The sequence below is a fragment of the Trematomus bernacchii genome, unplaced genomic scaffold (genome assembly GCF_902827165.1).
Source record: "Trematomus bernacchii unplaced genomic scaffold, fTreBer1.1, whole genome shotgun sequence".
Lineage (NCBI taxonomy): Eukaryota > Metazoa > Chordata > Actinopteri > Perciformes > Nototheniidae > Trematomus > Trematomus bernacchii.
This window is the reverse complement of record NW_022987532.1, coordinates 44078-70560: the sequence shown is the minus strand read 5'-3', so window position 1 is coordinate 70560 and position 26483 is coordinate 44078. Positions and strand designations below refer to the sequence as shown.

The window sequence follows — 26483 nt, the reverse complement described above, 5'->3', positions numbered from 1 at the left end:
GTATTTCTAAAGCCCTTAATACGCCTCCTCTCTCTGCAGGTGCACAGCAGGAAGCAGCTCAGTTCCTCCGCCTGCAGGACATCCCACTTTAACCCTCTGATGAACACAGAGCGACCAAACAGGAGATAATAATAATCCTCTAAAGATGGCCGCCTGGCTGTATATCCCCCAGGAGCCCGGGGCCCTCGCTGCTGGGGGCCACATGTGTTATCTGCAGGATAACATCAAGCAGGAAGTCTTACCCATGATCCTCTGCTCCGCCGGCATCTCTGCAGGACTTGTATACCTGCTCATAGGTAACAATACTATGGTTATTATTGAATATATACACATTTTATAAGCATTAATTGTTCATTTTGAACTCATTTGACAGCCCTTATTATAGTTTTACAAAAATTATAAATACTAATAATAGTAACCATTATTATAAACAAATATTAAAGTAAATCATACAATTCAAATAATAATTTATTATAAAAAAAATAATACAACTTTTTAAGAAGAAAAAAGATCAAAATTCTGAGTAAAGTCAGAAATCTGATATAAAAGAAATTCTGAGAAAAAAGTTTAAAAAGTCGAGAAAACATTTTCATAAAAAAGAAATAATCAAAAAAAAGAAGTTCTAGGAAAAAAGTCATCATTTGGAAAAATTGTTACTTTTGAGAAAAAAAGTCAAAAAGAAAAAGGAAAATCTATGAATAGAAAAGTCAGAAATCATAAACTCATCCCCCCCCCCCCTCTCCTCAGGATACAGCTGCTTTAAGGCGGCCATCTTCCTCTGTGGCATCCAAAAAGATGTGTTCTAGGAAAAAAGTCTTAATTCGGAAAGAAGTCAAAAATCTGAGAAAATAGAAGAAACAATTGCGAAAAAAGTGATAATAAAGTTCTGCGTAAAAAAAAAGTAATTCTGAGAAAAGGTAAATTCTGAAAGACAGTCAAAGTAAGATGTCCAAAAAATGTATTGATATTAGAAAGATATTTTCTATAAATATTCTTCTATAAGTAAGAAGTAAGTGCAACAAAAATATTTTAACAAATCATATAAAACATATGTTAATAATGTGCAAATTGTAACCTACTATACAATATACAGTAAAATTACACAGATAAAGTGACAGAAATAAACTCATTTCCTATGTATATTTATCATGTATAAATCACTGAGGCCTCCTCTTACAATTCACTTCCACAGCAAAATCAGTCCTTTAAATCCCTTTGTAGAGGATTAGAACAAAATTAAGGTAGATTATGAAATGTACTGAAACCACTTCCTTTGCTCTTCTGTTCGAAGGACGCATCACTTATGGCGCATTTCCACTGCAGTGCGTAGCACGGTTTAAGCGTGCCGTGCCAAACCCGGCCCGCTTTTTTTTGCTTTTCCACTAGGGCTAGTTCCGGCTCAGGGCTACTTTTTCACCTTTTTTCTGGCCCTCCAAAATCGAGGTTCTTACCGGGCCAACAACCGGGCTGAATATGCTAAACTAGTGACGGCAAGGGGGCTACAACTACAACAAAAGGAACATATTTGACCGTGGTTTAATTGTAATACACGTTTCAAAATGATGCCGAAGTAACAACATACTGATACCGGTTAGTACAAATCATGAATTAATGCTTTGTCAAGTCTGCAGACAGACGGCAGGCGAAAAACGTTTTAAAATGCGTGTTTTCTGAATGGAGATTGGCTAAGCTAACGCAGTATATGCTCCGACCGTCCACACTCACAACAACGGCCTATACAGACATAAATAAAGCAGCGACTGTATTCACCATGACACAGGCAGTCTGTGGTTTGTACTTGTTTAACTTTTGTCTAGTTTCTGAACATATATGAGGAGCTGTGAGCTCTGAGTGCTAACAGCTAACGGCTGCTGTTGGTTTTCTGTGGTTCGCATTGAAGATGACGTCATGGCTCCGCCTACACTGCGTTACTATAGATACTACCCCAGCTCCTAAACTGTAATGGAAACGCAGCATGAAGTGAGCCTGGCCTAACAAGGCCTAACTATATCGTACTAAGCCGAGCGAGGCCCTGTAGTGGAAATGCGCCATAAGAGAAAATCCCTGGTGACACGCTGTCCCCCGGGGAGGCTTTTTATGATGCTGGTTTTAAAAACACACAGATAAAGTGACAGAAATAAACACATTTTTATTCCCCCCCTCCTCAGGATACCGCTGCTTTAAGGCAGCCATGTTCCTCTGTGGCTTCCTGTGTGGCTCCGTCTCTCTCCCGCTGCTCCACCTGGACCCTCCTCTGATGGCCGACCTCTGCCCAGGGACCAGGCTGGTTCTGGGGCTGGGGATCGGGCTCCTCACGGGGCTGATGGCCCTCCTGGTGCCTCCGCTGGGGCTCCTTCTCAGCGGCCTGCAGCTGGGGGCCCTGCTCTCCGTGGGGCCCCTGATGCTGCTCGCTCATTTCCACAGCCTGGGGCCAGTCTTGGGCCCCCTGAGCGTGGTGCTGGCTTCAGGCCTGATCGTTGCCCTGATGACTCTTCGCTGGCAGAAGGTCCTGATCATCGCCTACACGTCGGTGTTGGGATCCGCCGTCGTGCTGCTGAGCCTGGACCTCCTCCTGGGAGGGGCCACACTGCTGGATCAGCTGTTTGACGTGTTCACAGGGAACCCAGTTAAACCCCTCTGCTGGTTCAACTGGGGCATCGCTGGGCTGGGGCCAATCCTCGCTTTGATTGGTGGAGCCGTGCAGTGGAGGTTCACAGCCAGAGGATTTTCACACAAAGAAGGTGAGTTCCTCTCCTGCTGATGTTCAGGTGTATATCAGTATGTAGTGTCTCTACTTTAAAGAGTCCTCTCCTGCTGATGTTCAGGTGTATATCAGTATGTAGTGTCTCTACTTTAAAGAGTCCTCTCCTGCTGATGTTCAGGTGTATATCAGTATGTAGTGTCTCTACTTTAAAGAGTCCTCTCCTGCTGATGTTCAGGTGTATATCAGTATGTAGTGTCTCTACTTTAAAGAGTCCTCTGCTGCTGATGTTCAGGTGTATATCAGTATGTCGTGTCTCTACTTTAAAGAGTCCTCTCCTGCTGATGTTCAGGTGTATATCAGTATGTAGTGTCTCTACTTTAAAGAGTCATCTCCTGCTGATGTTCAGGTGTATATCAGTATGTAGTGTCTCTACTTTAAAGAGTCCTCTCCTGCTGATGTTCAGGTGTATATCAGTATGTAGTGTCTCTACTTTAAAGAGTCCTCTCGTGCTGATGTTCAGGTGTATATCAGTATGTAGTTTCTCTACTTTAAAGAGTCCTCTCCTGCTGATGTTCAGGTGTATATCAGTATGTAGTGTCTCTTCTTTAAAGAGTCCTCTCCTGCTGATGTCCAGGTGTATATCAGTATGTAGTGTCTCTACTTTAAAGAGTCCTCTCCTGCTGATGTTCAGGTGGATATCAGTATGTAGTGTCTCTACTTTAAAGAGTCCTCTGCTGCTGATGTTCAGGTGTATATCAGTATGTAGTGTCTCTACTTTAAAGAGTCCTCTCCTGCTGATGTCCAGGTGTATATCAGTATGTAGTGTCTCTACTTTAAAGAGTCCTCTCCTGCTGATGTTCAGGTGTATATCAGTATGTAGTGTCTCTACTTTAAAGAGTCCTCTCCTGCTGATGTTCAGGTGTATATCAGTATGTAGTATCTCTACTTTAAAGAGTCCTCTCCTGCTGATGTCCAGGTGTATATCAGTATGTAGTGTCTCTACTTTAAAGAGTCCTCTCCTGCTGATGTTCAGGTGTATATCAGTATGTAGTGTCTCTACTTTAAAGAGTCCTCTGCTGCTGATGTTCAGGTGTATATCAGTATGTAGTGTCTCTACTTTAAAGAGTCCTCTCCTGCTGATGTTCAGGTGTATATCAGTATGTAGTGTCTCTACTTTAAAGAGTCCTCTGCTGCTGATGTTCAGGTGTATATCAGTATGTAGTGTCTCTACTTTAAAGAGTCCTCTCCTGCTGATGTTCAGGTGTATATCAGTATGTAGTGTCTCTACTTTAAAGAGTCCTCTCCTGCTGATGTTCAGGTGTATATCAGTATGTAGTGCCTCTACTTTAAAGAGTCCTCTCCTGCTGATGTTCAGGTGTATGTCAGTATGTAGTGTCTCTACTTTAAAGAGTCCTCTCCTGCTGATGTTCAGGTGTATATCAGTATGTAGTGCCTCTACTTTAAAGAGTCCTCTCCTGCTGATGTTCAGGTGTATATCAGTATGTAGTGTCTCTACTTTAAAGAGTCCTCTCGTGCTGATGTTCAGGTGTATATCAGTATGTAGTTTCTCTACTTTAAAGAGTCCTCTCCTGCTGATGTTCAGGTGTATATCAGTATGTAGTGTCTCTACTTTAAAGAGTCCTCTGCTGCTGATGTTCAGGTGTATATCAGTATGTAGTGTCTCTACTTTAAAGAGTCCTCTCCTGCTGATGTTCAGGTGTATATCAGTATGTAGTGTCTCTACTTTAAAGAGTCCTCTCCTGCTGATGTTCAGGTGTATATCAGTATGTAGTGTCTCTACTTTAAAGAGTCCTCTCCTGCTGATGTCCAGGTGTATATCAGTATGTAGTGTCTCTACTTTAAAGAGTCCTCTCCTGCTGATGTTCAGGTGTATATCAGTATGTAGTGTCTCTACTTTAAAGAGTCCTCTGCTGCTGATGTTCAGGTGTATATCAGTATGTAGTGTCTCTACTTTAAAGAGTCCTCTCCTGCTGATGTCCAGGTGTATATCAGTATGTAGTGTCTCTGCTTTAAAGAGTCCTCTCCTGCTGATGTTCAGGTGTATATCAGTATGTAGTGTCTCTACTTTAAAGAGTCCTCTCCTGCTGATGTTCAGGTGTATATCAGTATGTAGTGTCTCTACTTTAAAGAGTCCTCTCCTGCTGATGTCCAGGTGTATATCAGTATGTATTGTCTCTACTTTAAAGAGTCCTCTCCTGCTGATGTTCAGGTGTATATCAGTATGTAGTGTCTCTACTTTAAAGAGTCCTCTGCTGCTGATGTTCAGGTGTATATCAGTATGTAGTGTCTCTACTTTAAAGAGTCCTCTCCTGCTGATGTTCAGGTGTATATCAGTATGTAGTGTCTCTACTTTAAAGAGTCCTCTCCTGCTGATGTTCAGCTCAAAAAGTTATCTGATGTCATACTTACACTTTATTTGTATCTCCCCTTTCAATGCTTTCCAGCTGCATACAAAAAACAGAAGAAACACGTGAAGAAGCACAAATTCAAAGAGTTACGGAGACGACCTCCACCTCACCGGCGCCGCCGCCCTCCACCTCTGAAACGCTACGCCGGAGACGTCCTGGCACCGGTCAGTTACATTCAGAGACAAAGTGTAGTTCTGTGTTGGTCCCTGAAGGCAGCATCTCCCTGGTCCAATGGGATTCCTCCATGTGTATTGGATAATGTCAGAAAATAATATCAACGTTTATGATACTTAAATGTTTAGTTCAGCAGGATAATCTCCACACATTAACACCACGTTATGATTTCTGAAGTAAAAAGCTAACGTAATGCTATACAGGAACTACAGCACGGTCACATGACTTCACGTCACCACCGCTAAGCTAAAGGTGGCTAATGTTGGGCTATAAAGGAACTACAGCACGGTCACATGACTTCACGTCACCACCGCTAAGCTAAAGGAGGCTAATGTTGGGCTGTAAAGGAACTACAGCACGGTCACATGACTTCACGTCACCACCGCTAAGCTAAAGGTGGCTAATGTTGGGCTGTAAAGGAACTACAGCACGGTCACATGACTTCACGTCACCACCGCTAAGCTAAAGGTGGCTAATGTTGGGCTGTAAAGGAACTACAGCACGGTCACATGACTTCACGTCACCGCCGCAAAGCTAAAGGTGGCTAATGTTGGGCTATAAAGGAACTACAGCACGGTCACATGACTTCACGTCACCACCGCAAAGCTAAAGGTGGCTAATGTTGGGCTGTAAAGGAACTACAGCACGGTCACATGACTTCACGTCACCACCACTAAGCTAAAGGTGGCTAATGTTGGGCTATAAAGGAACTACAGCACGGTCACATGACTTCACGTCACCGCCGCTAAGCTAAAGGTGGCTAATGTTGGGCTATAAAGGAACTACAGCACGGTCACATGACTTCACGTCACCGCCACTAAGCTAAAGGTGGCTAATGTTGGGCTATAAAGGAACTACAGCACGGTCACATGACTTCACGTCACCGCCACTAAGCTAAAGGTGGCTAATGTTGGGCTATAAAGGAACTACAGCACGGTCACATGACTTCACGTCACCGCCGCTAAGCTAAAGGTGGCTAATGTTGGGCTATAAAGGAACTACAGCACGGTCACATGACTTCACGTCACCGCCGCTAAGCTAAAGGTGGCTAATGTTGGGCTATAAAGGAACTACAGCACGGTCACATGACTTCACGTCACCGCCGCTAAGCTAAAGGTGGCTAATGTTGGGCTATAAAGGAACTACAGCACGGTCACATGACTTCACGTCACCGCCGCTAAGCTAAAGGCGGCTAATGTTGGGCGTGATGAGGTTTAGTCGTCTCATTTAGACTCTTGTTAGCAACCACCGTTTTTAAATTCACCAATGGGGTATTTACTGACGTATTTTATGTCGAAGAACAAAAAGTTAAAATCTCTTCAGCTTGTGTTAACCACAGACCTTTTTTCAGGATAAAAACACATTAAGAAAACCATTGAAGAGGGGACAGGAAGTGATGAAAGGCTGACTCTTTTCGGACTCATTCCTTCACCCTCTCATTGCATGATAATAACCCTGATCCTGTGTTTCTGTCTCAGAGTTATCTGCAGTGTCTGCAGGAGCGTCAGCAGGGAACAGCTTCCTCTTCCTCCTCCTCTTCCTCCAGCAGAAGCCTCGTCTCTGCAGCACACACTCTGATCGACTTTGACTTTGAGACGGGGTCCATGGTGTCTCTGACCTCCGCCGCCACGCCGGTCTACACGGTGGGAAGAAACACGCCTTCCAATGTCTGCAACATGCACGATTACGTTATTTACTGAGAAGACAGGAAACCGTTTCCACTGCCGCCCTGAATCCACTTCTTCTGTAATAGTTTGCTTCTAGTCGGAGATGTTTTCTGTACAGGCAGCAATAATCTGCATGTACCCTTTATAGTCATCATTTGATTTGTATGGCACTTTTCCCACTGCTCAAAGACGCTTTACATACAATCAGAACAACAAAAACACAAGTCCTGATCCAAAGGAACGTACAATGTGGGATGATGAATAGAGATTGAAAGCAAAAGTGAGTTTGACGGCTTTTTGAAGGATGCAAGAGCCTTTTGGATGTGAGGTGGGAAGTAACTAAGTACATTTACTTTTTGAGATACTTGTAGTTTACTTGAGTATTTCCATCCTATCCTACTGTGTACTTCTACTCCACTACAGTTCAGAGGTATATGGTGTACTTTTACTCCACTACATGTATTAATACCTTCAGTTACTTCACAGATGTGGATGAATGATGTGAAATATAATCAAGTGTTAAATCAGACTTTAGTTCCACCTGGAGTAAATCCACAAGCTACCCTGCAGTATACAAAGTCATTCAAACTAGCTGCACCTTTACCAGCTTTGAGAACACTTTAATGATCAATCATTATAAAACATATCATATATATTATTCTGAAATGGACCAATCTGCACAATGACTACTTTTACTGTCGCTACTTTAACTATATTTTGATGAGAATACTTTTCTACTTTCACTTGAGGAACATTTTGAATGCAGGACTTTTACTGAAACAGAGTATTCCTACACTCTGGTACTTCTACTTTTACTCAAGTACAAGATCTGAGTACTTATACTTTTACTCAAGAACAAGATCTGAGTACTTCTACTCAAGAACAAGATCTGAGTACTTCTACTTTTACTCAGGTACAAGATCTGAGTACTTCTACTTTTACTCAAGTACAAGATCTGAGTATTTCTACTTTTACTCAAGTACAAGATCTGAGTACTTCTACTTTTACTCAAGTACAAGATCTGAGTACTTCTACTTTTACTCAAGTACAAGATCTGAGTACTTCTACTTTTACTCAAGTACAAGATCTGAGTACTTCTACTTTTACTCAAGTACAAGATCTGAGTACTTCTACTTTTACTCAAGTACAAGATCTGAGTACTTCTACTTTTACTCAAGTACAAGATCTGAGTACTTCTACTTTTACTCAAGTACAAGATCTGAGTACTTCTACTTTTACTCAAGTACAAGATCTGAGTACTTCTACTTTTACTCAAGTACAAGATCTGAGTACTTCTACTTTTACTCAAGTTCAAGATCTGAGTACTTCTACTTTTACTCAAGAACAAGATCTGAGTACTTCTACTTTTACTCAGGTACAAGATCTGAGTACTTCTACTTTTACTCAAGTACCAGATCTGAGTATTTCTACTTTTACTCAAGTACAAGATCTGAGTACTTCTACTTTTACTCAAGTACAAGATCTGAGTACTTCTACTTTTACTCAAGTACAAGATCTGAGTACTTCTACTTTAAGTACATGAAAGATGCAGAGAAAGTCAATGTGATGAGACTGAGATGTATTTTTAAAGTATGAGTTTGAAGAGAAAGAGAAATGTGAAATGTTGTAAAATAAAAAATGATTGGACAGAAAAAACGACAGCTTGATTGTCCAGTTTTTGAAGTCATGTTTTATATAAATATTGGTTTGCAGAACTCAAAAAACAACAAGCGGGGCCTTTTTAAAATAATATTTACAAAGGGACTCATCACACCAAAATGTACAGTGTTGATTTGCTGCAGACTTAAAACAATCCTTTTCCTCCTCACACATTGATCAATATAGAGAGGCGAAGTCCCTCCCTTTCCGGAGGAGCTTATTTCAGAAAGATTATGTATTGAAGTCAATGGCGAGAGAAAAGTTATCTTTTGATCCCGTTTGAATTGTGCCACGAATTACACATGAAGTTTGCCAATTTAAAAGAACATTTTGCAAGTAAAACTTTGAAGTAAGACTTTTTTGTGTGAAACCGCTCAATGAACTACATCTCTGATCTCGCACAACAACACACGTCACCAAGATGGCCGTCACTACTGTCTTGCCAAACAACAAGGGATTGACTACCCTCACTATCACCACAATGAAACACGTCCTGAAGAAAGTCATGCAAAGCTGCCTGCCTGCCTTCCTTTGATTCTCCCTGAACTGCCTGATCTTTTTAATGTTCAATGTCAACCATTTGTGCAGATAGCATGACGTAGAAAAGATCACCGATGCTAATGTAGCGTTAGCATGTCTCCCTCGGGGGCATCCGGGCTTAAAGGTGTATTATAGAATGATCACACCGGTGTGACAGTACTCTTCAAAGGGTTCACGAAATATGACTACTACTCTACTGTTTAACATTTTGGGTTACTTAATGATACTTCATGTTAAGGCTAATAAAAATGACAAGGCTAAGGCTGTAATGCTAACTAACGTGCTCACTTACTCTGGGATTTGTAGTCTTTCTAGTTGCGTATTTTTCATAGTCTTATATTTCAACAGTTTTACGACAAACTGACTTTTTTTACATGGAAATTATTTTTTAAGATTGACGAACATCATATGTGTAATTCGTGGCACAATTCAAACGGGATCGAAAGATAATCTTTCTCTCTCCATTGACTTCAATACATACTTTTTCCTAAATAAGGTCCCATGGGTCGGAAGTAGATGGGCGTGACTTCGCCTCTCTATAATAAATCTCTCTCTGTGTGTGATGAGGTGTGTTTCAGTCGTCACACTTCAGCCAATCGGCTGCGAGGCTTCGAGGTTTCTCCACGCGTTTCTGCAGCTTCACGCTCCAGACCTGCGAGCCTTTGAATAGAAGGATGTTCCCGTCGGAGGAGGCGAGGGCGGCGTCGGGAGCGCCGGGAGCGCCGGGGAACAGATGGGACAACGGCCGGGGGTACGAGGAGAAGCCGGAGGTGCTGGTTTCATCCCACTGCCAGTATCCTGAGCCCTGGGACGAAACACAGTGTCACTGGGAGTCAAATCCAGCTAGGGCTGCTAATAACCAATATCTTTGTTTAGTATAATGATAATAATAATAATAATTCTTAAGAAGTACTAATAAATAACTGTAAAGTATAATAATAAAGGATTAAAAAGTAGGCCTTCGAATAAAAATAGCAGAATATTTATTCCCTTTTTTTGAGTAATTAATTGGTTGACAACGTCTCTACTTATTTTCCTAATATGTATATATTCCTACGTCCTTTGCTCTTCACTCACTTTGATGAAGATGAGTTTCTTGCTCTTGCTGAGGTAGAAGGCAGCGTCGATGTTCGCCGGGATGTTGGACAGCTTTCTGGGGAAGCCGTGGTCCAGTTTGAAGCCCGAGTACCTCCAGACTCTATTCTCTGATGAGCAGCAACATAACTCGTATTTAGAGACGTTTATATCGATTATTGTTTATTTTCTACCCTTTTTTGTTAGTCCTAATTATGTGCAATCAGAGCCGTTTCTAGCTGTTTGGGGGCCCTAGTTTTTACAGTTTTCTAACTACAATGGGGGGTTCTGAAGCCTTTAAGATGATCTGTGGAGACGCATCAATCTGTTACACTTTATGAGGAAAACAGGCTGATTTCACGAAAACCAAGCGATTGAAAGTTACTCAAAATGATATTAAAAAGGTAAACAACAAGGCTCCTCTACGTCAATACATGCAAGAGATGCAGCATTTTCTCAACGATGTATGATTTACATTTCTCATCTTCCTCAGACGTCACTCATTGGCTGACAGCCCAACGATGATTTGGACTTTATTGATCCCCACAAACACAAGCCACAGCTTTGCTATCGTTGCAGTTTAGTTGTGTTTATATCCTACATCTGATTGTTAAGCATATAATGCTTCACCGAACACAGGAGGGGCTCGGCTGTCTACACATAAAGACGGCTCATTTCAATTCTCCCCAAATATATTGAGGCTGAACCTGAACGTTCAGCTTGGGCGCCCCCTAGTGGCCACAGGGGGCCCTATGCATCTGCACAGTCCGCCTATAGGAAACGGCCCTGTGTGCAATACTTTGTTTTAATGTGGCTGCAACGAAAACATTTCCCGATGTGGGATTAATAAACTATAAAGTATTAGTATTAATAAACTATAAAGTATTAGTATTAATAAATTATAAAATGTATTAGATATAGATACAATTAAATAAAATGATAATATTTATACAATGCAGTTAAATTATGTCTTAATAAATAATATTACTGTTAATTATAACTTGTAATTTCCTGAGTGCACCTTTGAGGAAGTATGTCTTCCCGCTCCTCTGTGAGGTCACGGCGGCACTCAGCCCCCCCGGCAGCTCTCTCCAGAGGTCAGAGGTCAGGCGGGGGGGGTCGAGGCCGGATCTGGAGACCGTCCACACGAACCCCCCCTTGAACACAAAGGTCTTCTGCTGGGGGCCTAAAGGCACACAGTGGATAGCACCAAGTCATGAAGTTTAGTAGAAAGAAAAATGTGCAAAAAAAAATATATAAAAATTATTTATGTAATCATGAGATATTAATGTAAAAGAATGAATACTAAAAATACAGCAAATTAAGTTAAAGCAATATATTAATAAGATATTGAATACAAATGTGCAAAAAAACGTTAAAGTGCACCTATCATGCTATTTGTAGGTCTCAGACATATACAAATATATAAAAACATGTCTATGAAGTGTTTTGCTCAAAATACAAACAGATGATGCATTTTAGAAATCCCTCATATCCCTCTATTCCAGCTGTTAGAGAAACATGGATTCTGGGTCCTTAGATTGAAAAAATTAAAAGAGGAGGCGGAGCTAATGCCTGATCAAAATTCTACCGGAGATAAAATTAAATTCTGCTGTGATAAAACGCCATCCTGTTCTAAACCACATCAAGGATTATTTCTGAAACAGCATGGAGCTCAGATGCTTTTTCTCTTGCGGGTTTATCACAAGGCGAGTTCCTTTATTTATTTCCTGCTTTTTAAACACATGTGCTCTCCAGTACAGGTTAGCTCTGAGTGTTAGCGAGGCTTGCTAATGTAAACACAGACGAGATTACATCCAAAACACGTCAGGCATTGTTTCTGATAGCAACTCTCTGTGGGTCCACCATCTGAAATTACGTCATATCGGCAGCAAATCTGTATCCGCTCGTTGTACCCCCGTTTTTAGGGATGTGGGTACGGAGGAAAAGAGAGACGGTTTTATTTTCTGACGCTGCGTGAGTTCCCCGACACACCGGGGACACATATGTAAGGGATAATGTGCAGCGACGCGGTCATTATGGGGAAAAGAACACCTTCATGCCGATCTAGATCCCTCCGCTTCGCGTCGGGCTCCTGATCAGCCTGTCGGTGTTCTTTTCCCCATAATGACCGCGTCGCTGCACATTATCCCGCTTATTACATGGCCACATTCTCAACAAAGTAATGATATGACCCCCAATATTAATTGAAATGCTTTTATGTATTTAGAAAATGATTTTATTGATTTAAAAAATAGTTGTATGTATTGATTTAAATTGACATGCATCCGCTAAGGAAAATAGTCCGTTGTTACCGTTTGAAAAATGTAGCAACGGCAGGAAGGCGGAGCTTTTTGATTACAGATTTGAAAACATCGTTGCTTGCTTTAAAAGTAGCACAATTCATTATGTCAAACCTTGGAAAGTATCTAGATATCCCTGCCCTAATGCCAAAGTAACTGACAACTGAATATGGGTCGCCGTTTGATGTCTATGTCTGGACTGCTGCGTAAAAAGGAGGGTTTCTGCCCGTTACTTCTCCGCTGTTTCCTTGTCGCTCTTGTCTTGTCAGTTAGAAAAGCAAACTGCATGCAGTTTGCTTTTCGGCCAAACTGCATACAGTTCAATCGACCGGACTTGTTTGTGCAGATGTGAGCGTCCTTAACAACGGTCAATAAATCCTTGACAGCGGTCTGTCTGTTCTGGATTAACAACGTGTCACGTGTTCTGAATTGACCAATCAGAATCGAGTATTCAACTAAGCCATGTAATAATTATGTATAAAATACATCAAAAAGTGCATTTTGCATGATAGGTCCCCTTTAACATTAAAGATGTTAAAGTAAAAAAATGCAATAAAAGATAACATTTGAAAATATGATATAGTATAAAGACAGAACAATTAAGTAAAATGCAATAAAATATTCAATTAAATAAAAATATTATGCATCATAAATGTAAACCATAAATATGAATATAAGATTTACATAAAGATAGATATGAAATAACAAGAAAAATTGTAAAAAAACGTAGTACATTCACAGATAACCCTCTCAAGACGAGACATGGATACAATATTTTGTAAAAAAAAACATGGAGCTCAAATAATCGTGGTAATATCTATCAAACTGTAGATCCACTGGACGCAGATTCTAAAAGTACAATATAAACGTCTCGCTAGAAATGTAATTAAAAAGCATTTTAACGCCAAACTATCCGACAATTAAGGATGTTCCACTAAAAATAAATCGGGTGTCTGCCATATTTTTTTTCTCTCACGCTGGTAAAGTTTGCGATCACGTGACACGGACACTGGTCATTAGAAATTAATAGGACAACAATATTGTATCCATGTCACGTCTTGAGAGGCTTATTTGTGAATATACTACGTTTTGCCCTGTGGACAAACGTCGCTATTACACGTTGTTTTGTGAGACTGAGTTGAAATACCAGCTGTGAGTGGATACAGGGCCGCCCCTCCCTACAGGCCGATCACGCAGACTGCGTGGGGCCTCACCTCACGGAGGGGGCCTCAGCTTGCGGAGGGGGCCTCACCTCGCGGAGGGGGCCTCACCTCGCGGAAGGGGCCTCACCTCGCGGAGGGGGCCTCACCTCGCGGAAGGGGCCTCAGCTTGCGGAGGGTGCTTCATTTTTGCGGAGGGAGCCTCATCTGAAGCGCAAATGCGGCGCACCTACTATACAGTGTACGCGCACCACAGTTTTGCCGCTGCGAGGCTCCACTAGCATCGACGCTCGTGACACAGAGGGCCTCATCATATAACTTTGCGTGGGGCCACAAGTTGGCCAGGGGCGGCCCTGAGTGGTTATAACTAAAGTGTATTAAAGTGTTTGTACCCAACATCACAGCATCCACAGGAGAACCACAGGGGTCCGGAGCGACTCCTGGAGCCGAAGGACTCTTTTTGGGAGGGGGCTTCTCCGGCTTCCCTGAAAATATAAATAAAAAACACACGTTTTATTATTTCTGCTTAAAAAAGTAGATGCACGACAGAGACTGACACCACTCAAAGAGAAGAGGAAATACAATTAAAAATGAAATGTATTAAAATGAAAATATGAAAGAATTTAAGGACATTAGGACATATTATATGAAATAAATAAAAATAAAAAATGCATAAAAGAAACATTTTGATAGAAACCTTTTAAAATATATATTGACAATTAAAATATACAAAACAAAATAGAACATAATATATGAACAAAATGAAAGCTGCATCGAAGAAAATATACAAAAATATGCTAAATTAAAATATGGAAAATAATTAATTAGGACATATAAATATATATACAAAAATTAATAAAGATTTAATCCAATCCACTTTATTTCTATAGCACATTTTAAAAACAGAGGGTTTGCCAAAGTGCTTCACAACGAACATAACATTATAATAAAATATAATATTATGCTAAAAATATGCTAAATTAAAATATGGAAGAAAATGTATTAGGACATAAAAACTTTGTATAAAAATGAAATCTGTATAAAACAAATTCTGCAAAAAATATTATGAAAAACACTTATTTTTGATATTACCGTACAGAGCCTGGATGCCCTGGATGTCGTCGGGGTGCAGTTTGAAGTGGGCCCGGTACCCGCTGTAGACCGGGCCCATCACAGCGCTGTAGTGCTGCGAGTGACCCAGACCCAGAGCGTGGCCGACCTCATGGGCAGCCACGATCCTCAGGTTGGACCCCGAGCTCTTGCCCTCCGTCCAAACCTCGTCGCTGTCGAAGTGAACCATGCCCGACTCGGGGGCGTCGGCGTGGGCCAGGACTTGACCTGGAAACAAAACGGGTGTAATCTGTGTCTCTTCATGGTCATTTTGAGTATTCTTTTTCTCATTGTCTATTTGTGGTAATTCTGTGGAAACTCTCACTCAATGGAGACACATTACAAGTCCTCATAAGTCCCACAACAACATGAACAGACAGGGTCCAAGTTGTAAACACCACAGTTGATTTAAAGACCGTGTGTGGTACCTCTCCCATCGAAGGGCACGGGGCAGCTCTTGTCTTTCCGGTGGAAGGAGATCTTGATGTCGGCCCTTCCTGTCTGCGTCTCTCTGAACTTCAGCGGGGAGACGTCGCTCCAGTACCTGAACGCAGCGCTGATCGCCTGCCGAGTCTTCCCCTGCCCGAGGTGCGGGGTGAAGTTTAAGATCCGGTACGTCAGCATCTTCTTACGCCAGTGTCCTGCAACCAGGAGACAACAGAAAATCCTGAATGTCCTCTTCCAACATGAGAGTAACATGATAACAAAGGTATCCCAACTGTAGCTGTGAACATGACAGGATGTGTGATTACCTAGAAGAGCATCAGGACTGTTTGAGGCATATGATAGCTATGTGATTAACATGATGATTCAGCCTCTATGGAGATAGACATATGACAAGCATGCTCATTTCTGACGTGGAGCTAATCTGAAGTAAACATTGAATACTGCTTTCTATTCCTCCATCTTGTGACTGTGTAACTCCCTCTCTTGGATATCAGCATGTGAAGGACACTGTTCAGGAACTAGTTGATGCTCTGTATGTGATGACTCCTTCCATTCTGGAGAGGATCACAGATACATGGATCCTGAGATTGAAGCTCAAGCCGGAGACAAGGGATTATTAACATTTTTAAGTATTCAGAAAAAGTCAGAATTTTGAGATTTTTGAGAAAAAGTCAGAATTTTGAGATTTTTGAGAAAAAATCTGAATTTTGAGATTTTTGAGAAAAAGTCAGAATTTTGAGATTTTGAGAAAAAGTCAGAATTTTGAGATTTTGAGAAAAAGTCAGAATTTTGAGAAAAAGTCAAATTTTTGGAGATTGTTGTGAAAAAGTCAATTTTTTGGAGATTTTTGCGAAAAAGTCAAATGTTTTGAGATTTTTGAGAAAAAGTCAAATGTTTTGCGAAAAAGTCAAAAAAAATTAGATTTTTGAGAAAAAGTCATATTTTTTGAGAAAAGTCAGCATTTTTTAGATTTGTGTGTAAAAGTCAGATTTTTGAGAAAAAGTCAGATTTTGGAGATTTTGAGAAAAAGTCAGATTTTGGAGATTTTGAGAAAAAGTCAGATTTTGGAGATTTTGAGAAAAAGTCAGATTTTTTAGATTTTTTAGAAAAAGTCAGATTTTTTAGATTTTGACTCCTTCCATTCTGGAGAGGATCACAAATACATGGATCCTGAGATTGAAGCTCAAGCCGGGGACCAGTGAGATTTCTGGTCATTTTGTGTGTCTTTGAGGTCATTGTGTGTCTCTTTGTGTCTCTTTTGTGTCTCTTTGTGGTCAGTTAGTGTGTCTTTGTGGAGTACAATGAAGTAGCATGAAATGAATACTCAGGTATCTCACAAAGTCAAAATGTTACTCTCCATCACTGTTGATTAATAGTGTAATTCTGCTTTAACTCAGATAGTGAGACGAATTGTTACCCAGGACTCTGTATCTGTGGAACCTGAAGGAATCTTCCTCTCCACAGCGAGGTTTCCTCATCATCCTCAGCGTCGCTGCGTCCACTCTGCCTGAAACCTGCAGCTGAGTGGCTTTCTGAAACACTCTGACACACACAGACGTTTAGTGTCAACAATCAAACATGTACACTACCATTAAGAGAATTAAAATGTGAGAGTAAAGTCACCTCAGGGCGGCCTTCATCTCCTGAGGCGGAGGGCGCCTTCCTTCACTGGGCGGCGGGGCGTTCAGGTAGCCGTACTTCTTTAAATACACCTGAAGAAAAACACAACTATGAGAATTCAAGTGGTGGGAAAGCATTTGGTTGAATACAAAATACTCCAAGTCTGGCATTAAACATTGTCATTTAAGTAAATCTTTATTTGTTAAATAATTATCCTTAAAGAAGTTACTTAAAAAACAAAAAGAGCATTAGTAATAATGCTTTTTATCCAATCCCACTACCCCGACATCTAAAACATAAAAATAATAATCAAGAATATCTAATTGATTAGCAATCAAGTACATTTTGTAATAAATGAATTTGAGAGAATAGCTGCCAGCTAAGCTTTGCTTCCAATAAATATTGAACCAAAACCTGTGTTTTTTTAGCAGGATAAACGTCTCATTATATTAAAATGTCCGCCTCTCATCCCTGAGTGTTCTCACCACGGCTCCACTGAAGTCGTCTGCTCTCAGTCCAGAAGCAGCTGTGGTCATCAGAACCAGAAGCACCATCAGCTCCAGCAGGAACTCCATGTTTCCCATCACTTTATCATTAATAATAATAACTATAATAAACCAGTTCTCCCTCCTCTGATCCTCGTCCTCCCTGAGTGTGCTTCAGTTTAGACATTCAGTTTTTATAGTGTCTGCTCGAAACCACATCATAAACCTTTACAAGGAATGTGATGTGCGAAAAACAGAAAACATATTTCACACTCAGTAACGCCTCCTGACACCAGCACATCAAACCGTTTACAGAGGTTCAGAACAACATCCGAGTCTCTGTGTTTAGGTCAAAGGAAGCAGGGAAGTATCTGCACACCGTCTAATAAAGAGGATTGTTTTATAACCAATAATGTCATATAATGGGAGATAACCCCATCTTTCTTTATTTATACTTTGTAGGGTAATTAGTGCCCAGATGATTTTAGTTCAAGTGATTCGCTTATGATTTGCGACGCATGGTTACAGATCCCCGAGGAAAACAACTCACCACGCTTCCTCCGGGACACAACGGATAATTATAATGTTCACAACATAGGGAGGAAAAACAATGAGGCCCCCGGAGACCATCGTGGAATCCTGCAGAGACGAAACGCCTCTCTGTTCATTCAGAGAAACAACTGAGACTCAGACACTTTCTAAATCCAACCAGTTCAATGTTAACCCCTGATTCTTCTACTTTAAAGAGTCCTCTCCTGCTGATGTTCAGGTGTATATCAGTATGTAGTGTCTCTACTTTAAAGAGTCCTCTCCTGCTGATGTTCAGGTGTATATCAGTATGTAGTGTCTCTACTTTAAAGAGTCCTCTCCTGCTGATGTTCAGGTGTATATCAGTATGTAGTGTCTCTACTTTAAAGAGTCCTCTCCTGCTCATGTTCAGGTGTATATCAGTATGTAGTGTCTCTACTTTAAAGAGTCCTCTCCTGCTGATGTTCAGGTGTATATCAGTATGTAGTGTCTCTACTTTAAAGAGTCCTCTCCTGCTGATGTTCAGGTGTATATCAGTATGTAGTGTCTCTACTTTAAAGAGTCCTCTCCTGCTGATGTTCAGGTGTATATCAGTATGTAGTGTCTCTACTTTAAAGAGTCCTCTCCTGCTGATGTTCAGGTGTATATCAGTATGTAGTGTCTCTACTTTAAAGAGTCCTCTCCTGCTGATGTTCAGGTGTATATCAGTATGTAGTGTCTCTACTTTAAAGAGTCCTCTCCTGCTGATGTTCAGGTGTATATCAGTATGTAGTGTCTCTACTTTAAAGAGTCCTCTCCTGCTGATGTTCAGGTGTATATCAGTATGTAGTGTCTCTACTTTAAAGAGTCCTCTCCTGCTGATGTTCAGGTGTATATCAGTATGTAGTGTCTCTACTTTAAAGAGTCCTCTCCTGCTGATGTTCAGGTGTATATCAGTATGTAGTGTCTCTACTTTAAAGAGTCCTCTCCTGCTCATGTTCAGGTGTATATCAGTATGTAGTGTCTCTACTTTAAAGAGTCCTCTCCTGCTGATGTTCAGGTGTATATCAGTATGTAGTGTCTCTACTTTAAAGAGTCCTCTCCTGCTCATGTTCAGGTGCATATCAGTATGTAGTGTCTCTACTTTAAAGAGTCCTCTCCTGCTCATGTTCAGGTGTATATCAGTATGTAGTGTCTCTACTTTAAAGAGTTCTCTCCCGCTGATGTTCAGGTGTATATCAGTATGTAGTGTCTCTACTTTAAAGAGTCCTCTCCTGCTCATGTTCAGGTGCATATCAGTATGTAGTGTCTCTACTTTAAAGAGTCCTCTCCTGCTGATGTTCAGGTGCATATCAGTATGTAGTGTCTCTACTTTAAAGAGTCCTCTCCTGCTGATGTTCAGGTGTATATCAGTATGCAGTGTCTCTACTTTAAAGAGTCCTCTCCTGCTGATGTTCAGGTGCATATCAGTATGTAGTGTCTCTACTTTAAAGAGTCCTCTCCTGCTGATGTTCAGGTGTATATCAGTATGTAGTGTCTCTACTTTAAAGAGTCCTCTCCTGCTGATGTTCAGGTGTATATCAGTATGTAGTGTCTCTACTTTAAAGAGTTCTCTCCTGCTGATGTTCAGGTGTATATCAGTATGTAGTGTCTCTACTTTAAAGAGTTCTCTCCTGCTCATGTTCAGGTGTATATCAGTATGTAGTGTCTCTACTTTAAAGAGTCCTCTCCCGCTCATGTTCAGGTGTATATCAGTATGTAGTGTCTCTACTTTAAAGAGTCCTCTCCTGCTCATGTTCAGGTGTATATCAGTATGTAGTGTCTCTACTTTAAAGAGTCCTCTCCTGCTGATGTTCAGGTGTATATCAGTATGTAGTGTCTCTACTTTAAAGAGTCCTCTCCTGCTGATATTCAGGTGTATATCAGTATGTAGTGTCTCTACTTTAAAGAGTCCTCTCCTGCTGATGTTCAGGTGTATATCAGTATGTAGTGTCTCTACTTTAAAGAGTCCTCTCCTGCTCATGTTCAGGTGTATATCAGTATGTAGTGTCTACTTTAAAGAGTCCTCTCCTGCTGATGTTCAGGTGTATATCAGTATGTAGTGTCTCTACTTTAAAGAGTCCTCTCCTGCTCATGTTCAGGTGTATATCAGTATGTAGTGTCTCTACTTTAAAGAGTCCTCTCCTGCTGATGTTCAGGTGTATATCAGTATGTAGTGTCTCTACTTTAAAGAGTCCTCTCCTGCTGATGTTCAGGTGTATATCAGTATGTAGTGTCTCTACTTTAAAGAGTCCTCTCCTGCTGATGTTCAGGTGTATATCAGTATGTAGTGTCTCTACTTTAAAGAGTCCTCTCCTGCTGATGTTCAGGTGTATATCAGTATGTAGTGTCTCTACTTTAAAGAGTCCTCTCCTGCTCATGTTCAGGTGTATATCAGTATGTAGTGTCTCTACTTTAAAGAGTCCTCTCCTGCTCATGTTCAGGTGCATATCAGTATGTAGTGTCTCTACTTTAAAGAGTCCTCTCCTGCTCATGTTCAGGTGTATATCAGTATGTAGTGTCTCTACTTTAAAGAGTCCTCTCCTGCTCATGTTCAGGTGCATATCAGTATGTAGTGTCTCTACTTTAAAGAGTCCTCTCCTGCTCATGTTCAGGTGTATATCAGTATGTAGTGTCTCTACTTTAAAGAGTCCTCTCCCGCTCATGTTCAGGTGTATATCAGTATATATTTTTTCAGGAAACAGCTTTAAAAAAACAAACCACATCAAATGTGTTTATTGATTAAACTGATGAACTCGTCAGTAGGATTTATTAATAATGGTTTTGGTTTTTATATGACGTTTGTTGACAATAGAAAAATATGCAAAAAATCCCCAAATCTCCAACAATGTGTTCGAGCCGTCCAAAAGAATTCTCCAGCTCTGGAAAATCAGAATGAGATAAACACTTAATACCTGCAGTGACCGTATGGAGTGAGACGGGCAAACAGAGGGTTTCCCCGTGAAGCTTTTAAAAACACATTTATAACGGAGCGAGCGGACGTCACTCCCAGTTCATGATCAGACAGAATAATGTTTCCCAGTCTCTCACTTTTGTTATGTTCAGTCTTTGTGTGTTTCTGTTTCAGGACTCCCGCTCCAGCTGCAGGATCTCGTCTCGTAGGGTTTCCACTCGGGACAGTTTCTCCTTCTGGTCCTTGGTCACCTCGTCGATTTCTCCCGAGTCCACTTTCTGCTGCAGGTCCTCCGCCTGACGCAGTTTCTTCTTCAGGTTTTTCAGCTTCTTCGCCCTCTCCGCTGAGGCGCCGCTGTTGTCGGGCGGATTAGGAGGATTAGATTTAGACGTCGGCGTCTTCTCGTTAGCGTCCTCTGAGATGGAGACGTTTTCCACGGCGTCGCTCACAGAATCCACGTCTCCGTCTCCGTCTCCGTCTTCCTGCTGTTGTTTTCGTTTTTCTTTGCGCTTCATGTTGCGTTTCGCCGCCTTGGAGAGACCCGCGGTGTCGCCGTCGCCCGGGGGTTTCTGCTCCTGAGACTCAGGCGCACTCATCCCCGGAGGAAGGTCGGATTTAACCTTGAAGAACTTCACAAACTTGTTTTCATAGCTGCAGGAAACAGAAACGCAGGGTCAAACACTGAGGAGGACTGTCTCAAAGCACGATAGTCCTTTCTAATCAGCCACCTTTTATTGACCAGAGTATCTTCTCTGGTGGCTAACTGCTGCAAATGTCTTACATTAGTTTATAACTGTTGGGAGAATCCTGAATGTCCTCTTCCAACATGAGAGTAACATGATAACAAAGGTATCCCAACTGTAGCTGTGTACATGACAGGATGTATGATTACCTAGAAGAGCATCAGGACTGTTTGAGGCATATGATAGCTATGTGATTAACATGATGATTCAGCCTCTATGGAGATAGACATATGACAAGCATGCTCATTTCTGACGTGGAGCTAATCTGAAGTAAACATTGAATACTGCTTTCTATTCCTCCATCTTGTGACTGTGTAACTCCCTCTCTTGGATATCAGCATGTGAAGGACACTGTTCAGGAACTAGTTGATGCTCTGTATGTGATGACTACTTCCATTCTGGAGAGGATCACAGATACATGGATCCTGAGATTGAAGCTCAAACTGCTGACCGACCGGTGACATTTCTCTAACACTAACATTATGATTTCTACACATTTGAAAATAAGAGATTGTGGGCGCTGATAACAACAAATGAAAAATGCATCGATGTGTTTGTACATGTATATACATGTATTCAGACTTAATGTGTGCATGTCCCGTGCATGTTCGTATTGTAGCGTGTATAACAGCAACTGAATGATTCCCTAATGGGTAAATAAAGAGTCTTCTGACAGAGCTTTGCAGAGGGAGAAGAGAGAAGTCATTCGTTTTCACGTTTATATAATGAATAACTGATTTCTTAGAGATGAACTCAAGTACGGGAGCTTTTATTTTTATGGTAAAAACTCTCATTGCATCCCAGAAAGAAAAGTGCTACAGATCAAACCAACTCTTTGGTATCAAGGGGAGAATTTGGAGCCAGTCGTCTGCAGATACACTTATTTTAACACCTGTTTTTGCAGCGCAGTTTTAGGTGAATTTCACCCTTTGCAGACGTTTTCATTTATTTCTATTTGTGCAGGTTCTGTAGCAGCTGAGTAGAAGAAGAAGAAGAAGAAGAAGAAGTATTTTACTCACACTGGAACCTCCTCCTGGGGGGTGTACCCGTCCCTCACCTTGCGAGGTTTCCTCCACGTCCCGTCGGGTCGCTGCGTGGAGGCGATGAACTTCCCTGCAGAGAAACAGGTGACGCATGTTAGAGCATTTAAATATATATATAGATTTATTTGCATGGATAAAAGAGCACGTGTGCACCCAGCAGAACTTTAATTCCCTGTCAGCTGTTGACTTTGCTCAGGTTTGTAAAAATATTCAGGGTATATCCAGGAATCCTGAAGTCACATGTAACACCTTTTAAGACCTTTTCTAAGACCCTTTCCATACATTTTAAGACCTCATCGCCACTTTGAGTTCTAACCGGTTACCTTGGCGACACACTTCACCTCACATTTACTATATACTGTATTGATTGTCCTTCCTCCTTATCTTCCAACCATTTGGACGCAGACTTGCATTTCCCCATAACGATGTTGTTTAACAACCGGCGTAAACGGACCTTCGCGCGCTATCAAGCAGTGAGCGTGCGATGTCCTGTTCAGATGACGTCAAACCCAACAGGATGCCATAAATAAACTACACAGAATCACACTACACACCTACGCAATGATTACATTCAGGCACACTGTAGAATACAACCTCTTTGGACAATTTATATACTTATTGAAAACAAGCGACACAATGTGATACCTTGGAAAATGCCGTTTAATACTTTTTAATAGGCTTCATTTTCACTAAATTGATTTATCAACTTTTAATACTTTTTAAGACCCCGCGGACACCCTGCTATTAATGTTTACTTTGCAAGTCAAATGCATGAAACAACAGGACGAGGTGGAAGCTGCAGCTGATTTATTTCCGCATATGTCCACGTAAATATAAATATGAAACACAGTTGAAACTCCACATAACTGTGTTGATAAAAAAAGTAATCGTATTAGCTTAAAGTGCACTAAATAGCTGACCTGTTATTGAAGAGGGGTTATTTTTTGTGAATCAAATGCAGGGTTCTAACACCTTTTCCAAAGTCAAATACAATATCTTTTAAAGCTACGGATATATTAAAACTACACTAAACCTACACAGAAAACGACATATTTATATACAGTACTGTGTTTCTTCCTGTAGTTTCAGTCTCTGTCCAGCAGGGGGAGGAAGAGCCTCACTTTAAAAACACATGTTTAACTCTCCATTTCCAACTACAGCAACCTTTTAGAAATATGAATACATGTCACTTTTTGTTATTTTCTAATGACTTTGACGAACCACTAAATCTGTGAACTCTTTAAATGATCATTTGGAAATGTATTAATCCAGCGTTGCCTGTAACTGTCACTGTTTCTAACTTTTAAATATGATATTATCCTTATACATCCTGCCAAATTATGTAGTTTAAATACTTTTGTATAGAAAACAACGTCAGATATATTTCTTTATCGTGTAGGCAACAGATTTTCTCCACATCTGGATGTCACTTTTTTAAACAACCTATTTCTGTCTACTTTTTTAACCTGAGATGCTGTATTGATAACCCAGATGATGGGGCTATTAAATGTTAAATACTTTTCATTATTTGATATTCAAAATGTGGTCTCAAGCATAAATGTCAAGATCAGTTTATTAGGAATAAAAAGTATTATGTTTGTGTTTATTTCACTGCCTCTCTGTGGACATATAGTGGTTATGTTCTAATGTGTAATTTTTATGTTTGTGACTTCATTTGTTTATGTCATTGTTTGTTGTTTACCTGTCTTGCTGTTTGTACTGAATGTTAGGACCCCCCTGAAAACAAGGTGGTTCACACAAAGGGGTTTCTCCTAATAAATACACACAATATGGAACTATAAATATGTTTGTTCGTGTGTATATATGTACTACTTATTGTAAAAATAATACATGTACTGCTAATTGTTTGTATATTATCATTTGTCAATAAAAACAAATAAGTAGTAACAGCTCAGTAGCTTATACAGAAGAGTGTTTAGGCAAATTAAAATACTTATAACCCTAATTTAATAACATAAATATTAATAAAGTGGCTTCTGACAGCAGCATAATAACATTAGTTTAATATATCAGTACATTAGAAAGTAAATGAGAGGGTTTAGCTACAAGCTAAGTAGCAATGATAATTAGCTGCAAAACAAAACATCTAAAAGCTATTCTTGGCAATCAATGTCTGCAGATGATAAAATAAAGACTATTCATATCATATATAACATTCATTTAGTTTAATATCAAAGTGTTTAACAGTAATGAGTGATTGAGGTTTAGCTATGTTGGCTACAAGCTAACTAGCATCGAGCATTAGCTACAAAACAAAAACGTCTAAAAGCTATTAAATATATTGAAGCTATTAAATCAGTGGCTGCAGATGAGAAGATACAGACGATATACAGAATAAACACCATTCATAACATTAGTTTTACATCGCGTTGTTTCGTTATAACCAATGAAGTGGAGTTAGCTTCAATTTAGCTTCAAGCTACATAGCATTAGCTGCAGACCAGAAACATGAGAAGTTAAAAATCAGTGGCTTCAGATGAGGGAATAAAGACTGATTATATTATGTATAACGTTCATTTATTTTTGTATTAAATAATGTTACTTAATAATGAGTCAATGAAGTGCAAGGATGTATAAATGGGGTGTAGATGTGTTAGCTTTGATCTACCTAGCAACAAGCATCAGCTGCCAAACAGAACATCTGTTGGCAACCAATGGCTGCAGAGGAGAAAATACAGGCTGGAACCATTGAATTCTTTATGTGTATTAATACATAGGGTTTGTTTCGGTTAGACACAGACCATCTTTCTTACCGTTGTCATCCTCGAGATACGGAGTTGCCATTTTGGTGAACCGTGTAGCCCCGCTCATCTTGGAGACGAAACAGAACAAATCAAACGCACCTCTTTTCACTGGGAGGTTTTTTTCGTTCAACTTTATTTAACAATTATTGCGAAACATTAAAAAAAACGCACATAAACATCAGTGTTCACAAGCAGAGGTGTAAAGTAACAACGTAGATTTACTCTAGTACTGAGTACACTTTAGAGGTACTTGTACTTCACTTGAGTATTTCCTTATATGCTACAGTGTACTTCTACTCCACCACAGAGGTAAATGTTGTACTTTTCCTCCACTACATGTATTTAATACATTTAGTTACTTCACAGATGTGGATGAATGATGTGAAATCTAATCAAGTGTTAAATCAGACTTTAGTTCCACCTGGAGTAAATCCACAAGCTACCCTGCAGTATACAAAGTCATTCAAACTAGCTGCACCTTTACCAGCTTTGAGAACACTTTCATGATCAATCATTATAAAACATATCATATATATTATTCTGAAATGGACCAATCTGCACAATGACTACTTTTACTGTCGCTACTTTCACTATATTTTGATGAGAATACTTTTCTACTTTCACTTGAGGAACATTTTGAATGCAGGACTTTTACTGTAACAGAGTATTCCTACACTATGGTACTTCTACTTTTACTCAAGTACAATATCTGAATACTTCTACTTTAACTCAAGTACAAGATCTGAATACTTCTACTGTTACTCAAGTACCAGATATGAGTACTTCTACTTTTACTCAAGTACAAGACCTGAGTACTTCTACTTTTACTCAAGTACAAGATCTGAGTACTTCTACTTTTACTCAAGTACAAGATCTGAGTACTTCTACTTTTACTCAAGTACAAGATCTGAGTACTTCTACTTTTACTCAAGTACAAGATCTGAGTACTTCTACTTTTACTCAAGTACAAGATCTGAGTACTTCTACTTTTACTCAAGTACAAGATCTGAGTAAGCTACTTCTACTTCAACTTTACCACAGAACCTCACACTCAGGGACATTGCACTAATTTAAAATGTCTTTATTTACTATTTATTACA

General features: G+C 40.2%; 3 protein-coding genes across 4 annotated transcripts; 1 reads left to right on the top strand and 2 right to left on the bottom strand.

Moving 5' to 3' along the window:
• Window positions 1–145: 145 nt before the first annotated feature.
• Window positions 146–7007, top strand: LOC117476118 (transmembrane protein 198-like). Its single transcript, XM_034122492.1, has 4 exons — window positions 146–296; window positions 2169–2741; window positions 5170–5297; window positions 6786–7007. The coding sequence occupies exons 1-4, from the start codon at window positions 146–148 to the stop codon at window positions 7005–7007; spliced, it is 1074 nt and encodes a 357-aa protein (XP_033978383.1).
• A 2687-nt stretch (window positions 7008–9694) lies between these two features.
• On the bottom strand, window positions 9695–17471 carry LOC117476124 (matrix metalloproteinase-19-like). The gene is made up of 9 exons (XM_034122501.1): window positions 17373–17471; window positions 16891–16979; window positions 16685–16809; window positions 15249–15461; window positions 14803–15048; window positions 14103–14195; window positions 11269–11433; window positions 10251–10378; window positions 9695–9978 (listed from the first exon to the last, which is right to left on the bottom strand). The coding sequence occupies exons 1-9, from the start codon at window positions 17469–17471 to the stop codon at window positions 9748–9750; spliced, it is 1389 nt and encodes a 462-aa protein (XP_033978392.1). The 3' UTR covers window positions 9695–9747.
• Window positions 17472–20624: 3153 nt separating this feature from the next.
• Window positions 20625–25472, bottom strand: pym1 (PYM homolog 1, exon junction complex associated factor). 2 transcript variants are annotated; one of them, XM_034122491.1, is made up of 3 exons: window positions 25393–25472; window positions 22595–22688; window positions 20625–21483 (listed from the first exon to the last, which is right to left on the bottom strand). In XM_034122491.1, the coding sequence occupies exons 1-3, from the start codon at window positions 25448–25450 to the stop codon at window positions 21003–21005; spliced, it is 633 nt and encodes a 210-aa protein (XP_033978382.1). In that variant the 5' UTR covers window positions 25451–25472; the 3' UTR covers window positions 20625–21002. The 2 variants fall into 2 exon arrangements, with proteins under 2 accessions (XP_033978382.1, XP_033978381.1); XM_034122490.1 differs by having other exon boundaries at window positions 25381–25454.
• Between the last annotated feature and the right edge of the window lie 1011 nt (window positions 25473–26483).